This window comes from Theropithecus gelada, chromosome X (genome assembly GCF_003255815.1).
Source record: "Theropithecus gelada isolate Dixy chromosome X, Tgel_1.0, whole genome shotgun sequence".
Lineage (NCBI taxonomy): Eukaryota > Metazoa > Chordata > Mammalia > Primates > Cercopithecidae > Theropithecus > Theropithecus gelada.
The window spans coordinates 149,125,179-149,141,433 of NC_037689.1; the positions used below are offsets into that span (position 1 = coordinate 149,125,179).

Below are 16,255 nucleotides of genomic sequence, written 5' to 3' on the forward strand. Positions count from 1 at the left end.
CCTGACCTCAGGTGATCTGCCTGCCTCGGCCTCCCAAAGTGCTGGGATTACAGGCGTGAGCCACTGAGCCCGGCCAACTTACTAATTTTGTTTACTAATTTGTTTACTAGTTTTTGTTTACTTTTTTTCCTAATAGGCATTTAAGACCAAATGCTTTGGTACTACTTTAGCTGCATTTTACTTTAATATATTTTTAACGTGGTATACTTGTAATATTTAGTTCTGAGTATTTTCTGCTTTTCAGAGCTATTTAGGAAGTTTTGTTATTTTGAATGATCAAATCGATCAGGTTTTGTATTGTCTTTTTATTATTGATTTCTAATTTAATTGTATTTGGGCCAGAAATACGGTCTATTTGATAATATTCTTTGGTATGTGTTGATCTTTTTCATGGCTTAGAATGGCTTAGCTGTTTTTGGTGCTCTGAAATTTCACTGTGATGTTTCTAGGTGTGGTTTTATTTTAATTTATCCAGATTGGGTCACATTTTCCATTCTGGAAAATTTAAAATTGTCTCCTTACTGCTCATCTCCCCTTGCTATTATGCCTATCTGGAACCTCTCTTAGATATATACTGTGCCTTCCCATTTTGTCCTTCATATCTCATAACCTCTTGTTTCATATTTTCCAACCCATTTTCTCCTACTGTATGGCAAGTTTCCTATTAGCTCTGTTCCATTTATTAATTTCCTTATCTGATGTTTCTAATACATTGTTCAACCCATCTTTTAAAAATTAATTTCATTGAATATATCTATTTATATAACTTCTAATTCATCTTTCTCCACAGCTATTTGAAGTTCTTGGGGGTTTCATACTGTTGGGGGGTGTATGTGTCCCTTAGTTTGGGGATTGATAGATTATTTCCTTACGTATTTTCTAATTTTGAATAGTGAGCTCATCTTCAACAGTGCCTTATCTGTGGAAATTCTGTGGAATCTGTCTTTAGAAAGTATCTCTCCAGAAGGGGTTTATCTTTGCCTTTTCTGGAACCCCAAGGTTGATTCCGTATGGTGGTGTCTTTTCCCCTGCACCCAGAGAACACGCTGAGACAGACAAGCTTCCTGTTTTCTTCTTTTGTTGGTGGGAGGATTTTTTTTTTTCTTTTTCAGTGTAATGTTAGCCTCTGGGAGTCCTGGCTACATGTAGGGAGAGGTGGTGAGTTTTAATTCCACTTCCTTGTTTGGGTTATTCTTTATCCATTTTTTTTTCAATGTAATGTTAGCCTCTGGGAGTTCTGGCTATACATAGGGAGAGATGGTGAGCTTTAGTTTCACTTCCCTGTTCAGGTTATTTTTTATCTAGGAGAGCATTAACACCAAGCACAGGTTCATATTTCGTGCTTAGTACCTTTCCAGTGTTTGACTCCCCAAGCTTTCCCTTACTTAGAGAGCATTTAAAGGATGTTTGCTATATTTTGATCACTTTTTTGTAACACATATGTATTGGGATGCCATTGACATCTACCTTGAGGCTTTGGCCTTGAGGTGATGTGTGAGTCTAATTGTACAGCTCAAAGCAGAGGACTTCAGTGATTTCAAGGTCATTGTTTTATACACCAAGGATTTCTGTGAACAACAATAATGCAGATTTTTCTCTTTTGTGGCATGTACATGCTTGGCATGAAGCTTTCAAACTGCATCTGTCTTCATTTCCTTAAATTTTCTCAAAGTTAATAAAAGTTAAATGAATTTAAGGGTATGGAACTAAAACTACAAATACTTGTTTTTTGTTTTTGTTTTTGTTTTTTGATTAAGTGGTGTAACCACAGAATGTTTTTGTAACTTTTACAAATATATTCATTTGTAATGTTATTATCAAAAATATTCATTGGGGATTACACAATAAAGCAAGTCTTCAACATCTACATAACATATGAGAGTGTTATTGGTACTTAATGAAAGCCTATCTTTAAAAGAAGTAGGCATTCCTTGAGGGAAAAGTGTTATGCAATTGAGAATTTTGATTATCCTTATTGCTTTACTGTGATTCACCACTAAAACTGATTTCTTAGTAAAATATTGCTTCACTTTGATTTCAGGAGTCTTCCTTACATCACTGAATAATGAATGAGGATGAGAGAGAGAAAGAGAAGAGGTATGCATTCATAACTGACTGACATTTCTGTCAAAGCCCTCTCCCTCGTGCTCTGTTCCCATTTCACATCTAGCAAAATGCTATTTCCTCAGGGAAGCCTAATTCACTCAGAGAAATGTCGTTTCTCCAGTGTTGTTTTTTTTTTTCATAACTCTCAGCCCCAACTCTATTATAATACTTAGCACATTACCTATTTACCTGACAGCCCTCTTCCTCAAACTGTGTCCTCCATGCCTTGCATAGTGCCTGCCCAGAGCTGACTCTAATGGTTGTCAAATGACTGACAAGTATACAGTCCCTGATATTTTTAGAAGACTGTTTTTGAGCCTTGGCTTGCCTACAGCTTAAATTCATTTGTGTTTGAGAAGATAAATTAATTTATTTTTCCAGATCAAACTTCTAAAATAAATTCAAGTACACTGATCAAAAAGATTTTGTCAAAAGTTTGCAGTATGATCTGTGGTTTTTAAAAGTAAAAAATAAAAAATCAATTAGCGTTTTATGGTTCAGTCTCCTCTCTGAGAAGAGCATTGGCTTTGAGAGAGCCTCTTGTGTGATTATAGACCACTTAGAAAGAATTTAATTTTATCGGAAACACTCTTGCTAAAGGATGTAATAATATATGGTGGAACAAAGACCCACCGTTAAATTCAAATTAATTTGGACTTATTTTATATAATTCTTAGGTCACTGTGCCAGGTACTGTGCGGGGCTTTGTTCTGGAAGAGACAAGGAGACAGATATGGTCCCTACCCTCAAGGGCCCCACAGCAAAGGGAGATGAAGTTGGCTTTCATTTCCTTATTTTAATAATGATTATTATTGTTGCTCTATGGGTAATCAAAGGACTGGATTTTTGCTCTAATATTGACACTGACTTCTCCCTTTCTCTCTTCTTACCTTCTATTGTTCCATCATCTGATTTCCCCACCCCACCCTTGCCATTAGTAACCCTGATTGGTTTTCTTTTTCTCAATTAGGGATGAATCTGATGAATTCGAAAAGGCAAAGAAGGCTGAATTAAATGCCGTCTTGACAAGACTCCGCAAAATACTGCAAACTCATGGCTATCCTGTAAAAGGAGACAAATCGGAAACATCACAGAGCACCACTGTCCTTTCACAAAAGGACAAAGGTTTGATTTGTTCAGCCTCCACCATCATTATAGGTTTTCGATTAGCCACATTGAAAATTAGCTGTGGGTGGGACAACTTGGTCTCTCACTTTACCTCAGACATTCGTTGGGAAGAATTAATGATTAGAGGAACTCTTGAAGTACCTTCTAATACACAGATAGTTTGTTTCTTTGCATTCACAAGTTTGTATATGGTTGACACTTAAAATGTGATTGAGATTCATGCAAAAGTGAGCCAAGGAAATGAAAATTAATAGAAGCATATGTGGGAAATAATGCAAATTTCTGTATCTTAAGCACTTAAAGGTATGTGGTAAATGTTGCTGAGGGAAACATGGCCCCGAGCCTGTAAAATATTACCTACAATATTTTAAGGTTTAATTCAGTAGGTTTAACTCAAAACATCTGAGTAAGTCATGCCCATAAATATGTAATTATACTGTAATAATCTCTTACCTTAAAATAATTTTTGACCCCATGATACCTCCAGGTATTGCCCTATTTCTGTGTTCTCCTCCTTCACAGAAAAACTTACTGAAATGATTTTATGGGCCCTGTCTCCACTGGCTCACATCCCATTCTTTCTTCAACCCACTTCACTGAGGCTTTAGCTCCTACCATTCAACTACAACTACTTTTGTTAGGAATACCAGTGACCTTCACATTGCTGAATTATTTGGTTTAACTGTCCTCATCTTTCTTGACTTTTCCAAAACATTGGACATGTGACCACTCCCTCCTTTTTGAAACACTTTTCCCTCAGGTTCCGGGACAGCACAGTCACTAAGTTTCTTTCCTGGTTCATTGGCGTATTAGTCCACTTTCACACTGCTGCTAAAGACATACCCAAGCCTGTGCAATTTACAAAAGAAAAAGGTTTAATTGGACTTACAGTTCCACATGGCTGGGGAAGCCTCACAATCATGACGGAAGGGGAAAGGCACATGTTACATTGCAGCAGGCAAGAGAGAGAATGAGAGCCAAGAGAAATGGGTTTCCTGTTATGAAACCATCAGCTCTCGTGAGATTTTTTCACTACCATGAGAACAATATGGGAGAAAGTGCACCAATGACTCAATTATCTCCCACCAGGTCCCTCCCACAAACGTGTGGGAATTATGGGAGTACAATTCAAGATGATATTTTGGCAGGGACACAAAGCCAAACCATATGAATTGGCCACTCTTTATCTGTGTTTTTTTTTACTTCTTCCTCCCCTTTCAACTTCTAAACATGGGTGTACCCATGGCTCAGTCCTTGGACTTTTTTCTCTTTTATATTTACACAGTACCCATTTTCCAGGTTACCTTATCTATTCCCTTGATTTGAAGTGTTATGTAGATATCAGTGACCTCCACTTTTAAAATCTATCTCCAGCCCTGAGCTCCTTCCCTGAGAATCGTACTTATTATACAATTGGCAAAAGAGTTTTCTACGTGATGTCCTCAATTGCATATTAAATAGAAGGGTTAACATGGCCATAAAGGAACTCTTGATACCCCTACACTGCATTGCCTGTCTCATCCCCACCTCCAGTTCTCTTCATATCAGTAACTGGCAACCACCAGTCGTTCTGCCAGGCGCACAAGCAAAAAGTTTAGAAGCCGTTCTTATTTCCTCCACTTCATTCACCATCCTATCCAATTCCTCTGCAATATTTTTTTGGCTTCTACCTACACAGTATGTTTCATATCTATACATTTCTCACCATTTGCGTAGCCTTGATGTACCACCCAAATCCAGGCCGCTATCATCTTTTACTTTTTTTTCTTTTTCTTTTTTAAATTGATCAATAAAAATTGTGTGGATTTATGGTATAGAACATGGTATTTTGATATATGTATACACTGTGGAATGGCTAAATCCAGCTAATTGATATATGCATTACCTCACATACTTACCTTTCTCCGATGAGACCACATCAAATCTACTCTCTTAGCAATTCTCAAGTGTACAATATATTGTTATTTACTGTAGTCACCATGATGTGTAATAGAACTTGAACTTATTCTAACTGAAATTTTGTATCCTTTGTCCAACATCTCCCCATTCCCTCATCTCTGACTTTTGATGAAGGTTCATAGCTAGATTCTGCCTCTATCTTTGCTACCCACTTCATTCTGTTTGCAACAAACAGCCATAGGGATCTTGTAAAAATCTACCATGTCACTCTCCTGCTTAAAAGCACTTCATGGGCTGGGCACGCTGGCTCACACCTGTCATCTCGGCACTTTGGGAGGCCGAGGTGGGTGGATCACCTGAACTCCTGAGGTCAGGAGTTCAAGACCAGCCTGGCCAACATGGTGAAACCCCATCTCTACTAAAAATACAAAAAATTAACTGGGTGTGATGGCAGGTACCTGTATTCCCCGCCACTCGAGAGGCTGAGGCAGGAGAATAGCTTGAACCCAGGAGGTGGAGGTTGCAGTGAGCTGAGATCGCGCCACTACACTGCAGCCTGGGAAACAGAGCGAGACTCTATCTCAAAATAATGATAATTAAAAGCATTTCATGTTTTACTCAGCATAAAATACAAACTTCTTACCATATACCCTACATGATCTGGCCCTTCCTATCTCTCAGGCTTTCCTACTGCTTTACCCCCTGGTCATCCCACTGCGGCCACTTTGGGATCCTTTCGTCTCTTCAAATAGGCAAAATGATTTCCTGCTTCATGTTGCACTTACTGCTTCATCTCCCTGAGATGATTTGGTCCCATATCTTCACACAGTTGCTTTCTTGTCTATCAAATCTTAGTTCAGATGTTACCTTCCTAGTACCTTCCTCGTAAGGCTTTTCTTGATCACCCGATCTTACCAATTATTGTACTTGCAGATACCTGAAACTGTCTGTTCTGTTGTCTATGTGTTGATTATTTGTCTACGCTGCCCCATCAGTCTGTAAGATACAAAAGAACAGTCACCTTATTTTTCTTGTTTATGCTGTATCCTGAACCTGTAAAGCAGAATATGACCCATAGCAGAAGCTCTGTAAACATTTGTTAAATAAATGAATAAAAGAGGTTCAGTTTAACAAGTGTTAAATCCCTGCCATGACTTAAGTACCATGTTAGACATTGGGGATATGGTGAAGAATTGGATATGATGCACACCTTAGAGAATAAACAAAAACAAGTTCATGGGTAGTAGTAAAGTAGAAAAGTCCTTTATGATTTATTTATAAAATACAGTGGTTATCCTTTCTTGACAGTATATGAACTCCCCTATCTTTTTTATTTCTTTGAATGAAGTATAGGAGGTGAAAGTTATTAGATGGAACTGGAAGGCAATGGAGAAATTTCTTCAGAAATTGACTGTGGAAGAGTATCATGGGTTGTTTCTTGAGTTTGAAGAGCTATGCCTAGAATTGAGTTTCCAAGCTGGGACAGTGGTCAGGATCACTGATCTTGAGGCATTTATGCAGTTGGCATGGTTTACTTTTCATGTTACTCCTATTTCACACCCAGTTACACACCCTATTTTCATTTCCTCATCAGTGAGGGCTCTAAAGCTCTCCTTATGCATGGCCTCCCTCTTACCCAACTCTACTTCTAGGAACGAGTCAGAGACTCATGCCTGTCAAGAAAGCAATAGCCACTGTAAACATTATCCTTGTCATACGATTTTATATTTTTAATAGAGATCAAAGTTGTATGCTATGGGTCTCATTTTTCTGTGAGGAGAAGGAACTAATGTTTATTGACATGAAGTATTAAAATCACTTGAGATTAGAGGGCTGTGTTAGTGAAGTCCCTTTGCTAGTGAAGTTAGTGGAGTAGGGTGGAGTTGGGGAGGTAGAGAGTGGCACATGTTGACAGCAGACAGGAGCAGAAACACACTTTTCATTGAGGAAACCAGAAAACCCTGAAGAATGTGATAGGACGGATGGGGGAGAGGACAGTACCAGTAGCTTGGAAGAGATGAAAGATAAAGCTTGAAGATATTCTAGTTAAGGGACCTTGTGTAAAGCTTAAATAGATGAAACTAAAGAGTGGAATTTCATAATTTAGTCAGGACTAGGGGAGGACTTTGGGGGTCTGGACCTACTTAGAGCCCCTTGACTTACCTGGCGGATTATGGATACTGGGTTTTGGTAGAACTCAAGAGGAAAAAAATAACTAGAAGTTGAAAAATCATAAAAGTGTTTAACAGGTCATAATGTGTGTGGTAGAAATTGAGTTGGATGATCTTCAAAGTCTTTTTCAATTCCAAACACTTCTGTGTTTGTGATCATTTATATACAATTAGTTAGCCAACATCAGATCCTTCATTAGCACTCAGCATTTTCTCATGAGTCTTTTCTATAAATTAGGTATAACTTTGAAAAATCTAATACCCATAGCTAATCATTTTAATGTGACACTGTTCTGTACTTTCTTCCTTTTTCTAAAAAGACAAAGTCAATCCAAAAAGCTCTCAAAGGAAATTACATTGGATTCCATCTTTTCGTACCTATGATGACTTCAACCAAATGATGCTACAGGTAAGAGGGCTTTTGTTCTTTGATTACTTCATATGTTGAATACATGTAATAGAAGACAAAGAATAGTGTTCGTCAAAGTGTGATTAGGAGATAATATGCATTAGAATCAACCAGAGAGCTTGATAACTTAAATCGTCTGGATCAGAATCTCAAATCTGTTAGGGCCAGGAGTTTGCATTTCTCTCAAGCTCCCTGGATGCTTCCTATGCCAACTGAGTTTTGAGAAACACTGATTTTGAGTGACAACAAACACAAACAAATCTTTGCATAGGTTAGTGGCAAGTTAAGTGGTTATCTGGTAGACTTTTTCAACATAGATGGTTATACTCTAATGAATTAGCCTTCAAGTAGTTGTTCCCCCCTCAAGAATGTAAGGTGTTTATAGTTTCTATCTCCAAGAGAACTGGTTAGTTTCACAAGCCACAAACTGCACTCCGAAGGACCATATTCCTTTGAGTTGGACAGATAAGGATACAGATTTTGCCTTTGTCACTTACTTGCTGTGTGTCTTGACTGAATTACCATCTCTGAGCCTTGATTTCTTTCTCTTTAAAATGAGTAAAAATGATCTTTATCTCATTGAGATGATGTGAGAATAAAATAAAGTGAACATGTGTAAAATATATAGTACACTGTTTGGCGATATTGGACACCCAGAAATTATCAGTCTGGTCCCTTTTCTCTTTCGGTCCTGGCTGATCACCCAGCACTATGACCATTAGTGGTCATAATGGTGTCTGAGAAAGGCATTGTGTGAGTGAATCTTTTCAAACTCATCCCAATGTTAGAGCCAAAATTCTACTGACTGTGAATGAGTGGAACCATATTTTAATATTCTACTTCATTTTTCTTCCTTTTAAGCAACAGACTCTCACTTTTTTTTTTTTTTTGACACAGGGTCTCACTCTGTCATACAGGTTGGAGTGCAGTTGTATGATTGTAGCTCACTGCAGCCTCAGCCATCTGGGCCCAAGCAGTCCTCCCACCTCAGCCCCCAAAGTAGCTGGGACCAGAGGTGCACACTACCATGCTCAGCTAATTATGTTTTATAACTCTTTATAGAGACAAGGTCTCACTATGTCACCCAGGCTGGTCTCCTGAGCTTCTGGGCTCAAGCGATTCACCTTGGCCTCCCAAAGTGCTGGGATTACAGGCATGAGCCACTGCACACGACCCTCTCTCAATTTTATTAAAGGTTTTGTTTTAGGGATCCTATACACAAATATTTGCTAAATAGAGGACTTAAAATGTGTTATGTGAAATCTTGTTACCAATTTTATGAAACCAGATGCTTGTTTGAAATATTTTAGAAGCTAGACAAGGTATAACTACACCCTAGAGGGATAATTATGTTCACAACTACAGAATATATGGCATTCAACTGGAAGGATCAGAATATCTTGGGTAATTCCCTCCTTTCCACTTTATTCCCCTCCATTAGGCTTTAATAACTTCCCTAGAAAAGTCTGTTCTTTATTCATGAAGTTTTTTCTTGCAATAAACAAGCTCAGTCTGACCAATCAGGGCTGACTTCAGCCAGAGAGATGGAAACATCAGGAAATCTGAGAAGAGGGACAGTAAAGGGCTCTATCTCTTCACTTTCTAGTTTCATTACAGTTTTGGCCATTCTTTTGAAGCATGAAAGAAAGCGGAGTTTGGAGGGCAAGAGAGCAAGGTGCCTTTGTTTCTTATGGCTTGTATTTCAGAGCAATGACTTAGCTTTGGATGTTTCCTTCCTGTTTGCCATACTGTTGGTCAAACGTAAGAGCCTCCTGACATCTGTGTAACAACCTACACAGTGCTCTCATGTAGAGTAGCCGCTCTCATGTAGAGTGCTCTCATGTAGAGTAGCCTACACAGTGCTCTCATGTAGAGCATCCTCTTATGAGGATGCTCATAGGCATCTTCATAAGAAGCCTATGAGTAAGTTAATAATGATGTTGATCCTTTTTACTGTAGGAAAGAGGAGACCAAACTGGGAGAGCTTGCACCTTGCACCTTGTGCTACTCCAAGACCTGTTGAGTAGCACAGCTAAGTAGCACACCATGTTTCCTCACTTACACTCCAGCCCATGGGGGTCCAGACTAACTCAGAGCAAACCATCTCAGTAGAGAATGTGGTAATCAAAATGCCAAAAGCAAGCAGACATACAAAAAATGAGTAGAGGAGCAAAACGCCTTACCAGATCCGCCTAGACTGTTTTCTGAACCTATGTGTTTGGAAGGTCACTTCAGGCATGTGGCAGTTTTGGACGTTATCTTTTAACGTCTAATAGGAAATAGCAAGCACCCAGTTTTAAAAACTTTTACTTAAAATTTTATCGTACAAAAATGTATATAACATATATTAACAGTTAAAAAATAGTACAGGTAACACTGAGGTTAAGAAATAGAGCATTACCAGATCCTTTGAAATCCCCTTTGTCATGATCTTCTTCTTCCACACCACTTCTTCCCTACCATTTCCTGAGTTCTGTATCAATATTCCTTTGCCTTGCTTTGTATTTTTAGGACAAGTGTATGCATCTGTAAGTGATATGTTGTTTTCTTTTGCATGACTTTCACCTTTATATAAATTGAATTATATTGTATGTATTCTTCTCTGACTTGATATTTTTGCTCAACCTTTTTCAATTCATCCATGACACTGCATGTAACTCTAGTGCATTCATTTTTACTTCTGTATTCTTGTTAGAACATACTGTACAATTAACCATTTTACTGTTGATGGGCACTAGAAATCGGTTTTAGCTCATGCTCCTTAGGAAGTAGAGGCAGAAACAAAACTTACATGCTAAGGTTTTAGTGGGATGTACATTCTCAGGATAGTGAGGGTGAGGGGGAAAGAAAAGTAAGGCAGGGAAGAAGGGAACTGAAATTTAGGATAGTTTATTACCAAGCTGGATACAGCTTCACAAGAACACACAGTGGGTTGTTCAGTCACTCTTAAACTATGTAAAAGGCACCGCACCTTAGAATAGTCTGTATAGGGGAGGAAGGGAAAATACTGTATCTACCAGTTCCTTTCTATCTCCTGTCATTTTCTATCTCGTGTCCTTAGTCAAAAGTCACCTGGCTTTTTTGGAAACCCACTGGGGTACCCAGATCTGATGCCCCAAGGTGGATGAAGTTACTGCTTTCATGAATCCAGTCACTTTGGATGGATACTGAAAACCCCTACTGCTGGCGGAGTTAGGAGACTAGGCTGGGACTGCAAAAGGAAAGCTAAAATCCCTGGCTTGATTGAGGGTGGGATGGGGTATGAATCGGAGGCGCATAAACTGGGTCTTGCAGAGCTGTAGGTTTTTGTTATTGAGAGCAGTTTTGGTTTGAACATTTTTGTTCGTATATCCTTTTCCATATAAGCAAGAGTGTTTCTAGGTGTATATCTAGGAGTGAGATTGCTGGAGGGTAGAGTGGAGTGGTAGGGTAGCTCCCCTTTACATGAAAATGACAATGCTTTTCAAGTGGCTGTGTTTCACTGTGTATTTTACTGTTCATTTATATTCTTAGTAGTAGTGGATGAAAGTTCTTATTGCTCCACATCCTTGCTAACAATTTATTGTCTAATTTTTAAATTTTTGTCAATTGGTTGGGAATGGAATGGTGTCTTGTTTCATTACAAATGACAATGAGCGTCTTTTCACAAATTTTGAGGCCATTTGTGTTTCCTCTTCTATGAGATGCTTGTTTCTAACCTTTGCTCAGTTTCTTATGATATTGTTGTTCTTTCTAATTATTCATATGTTGGAGATTTTAAACAGATTCTGGAAATGAATCACTTGCAAGTTATGTGTTGCAAAATTCTTGTTCTAGTTTGAAACTTGCCTTTTCACTATTTAAGGTGACTTTTGACAAACAGAAATTATTAATTTTAAAGTAATCAAATTTACCAAAGAGTGTTTACTTTCTTGTTTAAAAAATCCTTAACCTACCACAAGGTAATAAATATATTCTCTTATATTTTATTTTAAAAGCTTTAACGTTTTATCTGTTATATTTAATGTGTTCATACTTTTTGAGTTCTTTTTTGTGTATGCTATGAAGGAGAAACATTATAAAGATAAGAGAATATTTTAAAGTAGTGATTTCGCTGTTTAATGATGATGTGATTGGTTATATTTTTTACTTCTTCTCAAGTTACTTTTTGTAATTTATATTTTTGTAAGACTTGCTTTCAAATTTGTTGGCATAAAGTTGTTCATAATGAAGCTTCTGTAATGATATCCACTTTTCACTCCTAATATTGTTTGTGTTTTTTGCCCCATGATTCGTCTTACCAGAGTTTTGTCAATTTTAATGTTCTTTTCGAAGAATTGACTTTTAACTTTCTTGATTCTCTCCATTGTGTCATTATTTTTTATTTTATTAATTTCTGCTATTTTTATATTTACTTTTTTCTACTTTTTTGGGTTCGTTTTTTGTTCTCTAACAATTTTAGATTATTTAATTCATTGATTTCTAACCAATTTTCTTTTCTAATATATACACTTAGGCAAAGATTCCCAAATGTTGTTTTAGCTGCATTTCACAAGTCTTGATAAATGGTGTTTAAAAAATTATTATATCATAAATACTTTCTAATCTCCATTATAACTTATTATTTGGCCTGTTTTTTTATTATTGTAAAATGTATATAACATGAATTTATCATTTAATCACTTTTAAATATAGAGTTCAGTGGCATTAAGTACATTCACATTATTGTGCAACCATCACCACCATCCATTTCCAGCTTTTAAAAGCTTGCGTAATTGAAACACAATAACTCCCCATTCTCACTTTCTCCCAGTTCCTGGTAACCACCATTCTACTTTGTGCATCTATCTATTTGGCTGTCCTAGGAACTTCATATAAATGGAATCATACAGTAGTGTCCTTTTGTGACTTGTTTCACTTAGTATAATATCTTCATGTTTCATCCATGTTGTAGTATGTGGCAAAATTCTCTTTCGTTTTAAGGCTGAATAATATTTCGTTGTTTGTTATACATTTTGGTTATACATTCATCTGTTGGACACTTAGATTGTTTACACCTTTTGGCCATTATGAATAATGCTTCTGTGAGCATAGGTGTACACATATCTGTTTGAGTTCCTGCTTTCAGGTTGTTTTTTTTTTTTTTTATACACCCAGAAGTGGAAATGCTGAATCACATGATAGTTCTATGTTTAGTTATTTGAGAGACTGCCATAGAGTTCTCTATAGCAGCTTTGTCATTTTACACTACCCTCAATAGTGCATAGGGGTTTCAATTTCTTCATATCTTGTCCCAAAACTATTTATTTTGTTTTAATGATAGCCCATCCTAATGGGTTTGAGGATTTCGTGACTTTATCCAAATGTAGAATCCTGTTTGCAATTACTTGGGCTTCCTGAATCTTAAGATTGGTGTATTTTATTACTTCTGGATAATTTTCAACCTGTATCTCATTGCGTATTTCCTCTTCTCTGTTATATTATCTCCTTCTGGAACACTGATCAGACATATGTTGGACTTTCTCATTCTCTTCTCCATGAAATGAATTTATCTTATTTTTCCATTTGTATGTCTCCTTGTGTTACATTCTGAGTCATTTTCTCAGCTCTTTCCAGCTCAACAATTTTATTTCTGGCTGTGTTCTAACATGCTATTTAACCTATACATTAAGTTTCTAATTTTAATGACAATATTATCTATAGACATTCTGTTTGATTATGTTTTATATCTCACGAGTCAGTTTTGAGTCTCTTGTTTCTTCATATTTTTAGTGCCCTTTGTTATTTATTTAAGCCTATTAAGCATACTTGTTTTGTATTCTGTATCTGATAATTCCAATATCTGTTATTTTTTAAATATGATTCTTTATTTTATTATGTCTGTTGCCTCTTGTTCATAATGCTTCATCTCTTCCTGTGTTTTATTTTTATTATAAGCTCGTATTATTTGTAACTTTATCTGCATGAGTTCTTTGAACCCTCATTTTAAAATAATTGTCTAGATGTGATTTTGATTTACTTTTGTTAGACATATGGGGTCAGGATCACTTTAAACTAGATATTAGACTTTGGTCGTTGAGGGCCACACAGGTAGTATATGAATTCTAGCTCCAAGTTTGTGTAAAGGTGGGCTTCTGCTTAGTGCCTCCTAAAGTTCACTATTTTCTCTTTTCCTACTCTTCCCAGGACTGAGGCTGAGGGAGGCATGCACATTCCCTGTCTCCTTTCACTGGATAAGATTTTTCTGTTTCACCTGTTGAAGGTGTCACACCCTTTTGGAGACCTGGCTTTATATTGTGGTCTTTGATTTCACCTCCTGCCTTGTACAGGCCTCGGCTTTGCTTTTGTCCCCCAAGCTCTAGGCCATCAGTGTTGGAAGATAGTCTCAAGGCAGATACAGGGTCTAATATTCTCTGATGTCTTAATTCTCACAATCTAGTCATTTCTGACACCAGATTATTTCCCTTACTTTACCGATAGCTTGGTCCTGTTTTGAAAAATAAGTTTTAATATATTTTATTCATCATTTTAGATATTCTCTACCAGGAGGCATTTGTCTGGCTATTGAATCCATTATATAGCAGGAAAGTGATGGCAATATCCATATTTATAAGGAGATGACTAACCTAACCACAAATGAAAGTGTCCTTAAAATATTTTTAACTTTTTTGAAATTAAGTGTTCTTAAAGTGAAACAACCTACACATGGAAATGAATCTTCTTAGCTTGTGTTAGAGAATTTCATGTTAATTGGGTGTACATTGAAATTTGTTTGTTTAAGTGACACATCATTTGATAAACATTTCATGCTTAAGGTTAAGTAGATTCTGTGTAGGAGGCAGAATAATGGAATTTTAATTAAGTCTGTGCCTATTTTATTGATATTTAAGGACTGCAATACATTTCAGTGTGCCATTATAATTATCTAAGCATTTAGCAATAAAGCTATCATTTTATTATTGTTCCACTATTTAATTACATTATTATCCTCTCGTCATTAGTTATTAGATGGCTTTATGATTACACTGAGCGCAGATGGAGTGATCATTCATGTGGCTGAAAACATCTCTTCTCTTCTTGGACATTTACCAGTAAGTTCTTTCTACTTTTGGGAAAGTGGATCATTCTGGTTTGTTGTTTAGGGGTTCATTATTTATTTTCAGGAGCATAAAGCTCATCAGAGAAGATGTTTTCCATGTTGTCAAAACGTGCCCCTGTTTTATTGTCATTTTCATTGGTTTCAGAATACTGTAGATTGGGTGCCTTTGTAAGCAACACAAATTTACATTTTATAGTTTTAGAGTCTGAGAAATCCAAGATCAAGGTGCCAACAGATTTGGTGTCTAGTGAGGGCCCACTCTCTGGTTCATAGACATCTTTATTCTTATTATAACCTCACATAGTAGAAGAAGCAAGGGAGCTCTTTTTTTTTTTTTTTTTTTTTGAGATGGAATCTCACTCCATCACCCAGGCTGGAGTGCAGTGGTGTGATCTCGGCTCACTGCAACCTCTGCCTCCTGGGTTCAAGTGATTCTCTTGCCTCAGCCTCCTCAGTAGCTGGAATTATAGGCACACGCCACCACGCCTGGCTAATTTTTGTATTTTTAGTAGAGACAGGGTTTCACCATGTTGGCCAGGCTGGTCTCAAACTCCTGACCTCAAGAGATCTGCCCATCTCGGCCTCCCAAAGTGCTGGGGTTAAAGGCATGAGCCACCATGCCCAGCCTAGGGGTCTCTTTTATAAGGACACTAATCCCATTAATCATCTCCAAAGGCCCCATCTCTTAATATAATACCGTCACATTGACAGTTAGATTATTTCAATATATAAAGTTTTGGGGGACATAAACATTCAGTCTGTAGCAAGGCCTTGATATTCCACTTATACAGGTGCTTGAGGAGGGGTTACCTAGAATACATTTACCAACAACAACCCTCCCACACAAACTGTCTGCCATTGGCATGGTTGTGTTAACAAAAAGTTTTGGGAGAGGATATGAAGAAATTGAAACCCCTATGCACTATTGGTGGTAGTGTAAAACAATCATATCTCGGTTGTTTTCATTACGTATTCCTCATTCCACAGAGTTGTCTCAAGAACTTGACAAACCCTGATCCAGAGATCTATAGCACTCAAGTTTGGAACATGGAAATTAATAGAAGCCAGGGTTAGATTATCCTGTAGTTAGGTTGGAAGTGGATTAAAAACATTTCACTAGTTTAGCCAGGCCAGTTGGCATGTTCCGTGGCCTGCTTGGAAACTCAGAGTCCTTATACCCTTTAAAAAAAATTACAGATGCGGCCGGGCACGGTGGCTCACGCCTGTAATCTCAGCACTTTGGGAGGCCGAGGCGGGCGGATCACGAGGTCAGGAGATCGAGACCATCCTGGCAAACACGGTGAAACTCCATCTCTACTAAAAATACAAAAAAAAATTAGCCAGGCGTGGTGGCGGGCGTCTGTAGTCCCAGCTTCTCGGGAGGCTGAGGCAGGAGAATGGCGTGAACCTGGGAGGGAGCAGAGCTTGCAGTGAGCAGAGATCGCTCCACTGCACTCCAGCCTG

At 37.6% G+C, this 16,255-nt stretch overlaps 1 protein-coding gene across 1 annotated transcript in view; it reads left to right on the top strand.

Annotated features, from left to right (window-relative positions):
* PASD1 (PAS domain containing repressor 1) overlaps positions 1–16,255 on the top strand; it is a 100,726-nt gene that overhangs the window by 32,831 nt on the left and 51,640 nt on the right. The window contains exons 2-4 of the mRNA XM_025372832.1: positions 2,042–2,097; positions 7,625–7,713; positions 14,694–14,783. Of these exons, the coding sequence (XP_025228617.1) occupies positions 2,070–2,097; positions 7,625–7,713; positions 14,694–14,783 (207 nt within the window). The 5' untranslated portion in view covers positions 2,042–2,069. The remainder of the gene's footprint in view (positions 1–2,041; positions 2,098–7,624; positions 7,714–14,693; positions 14,784–16,255) is intronic.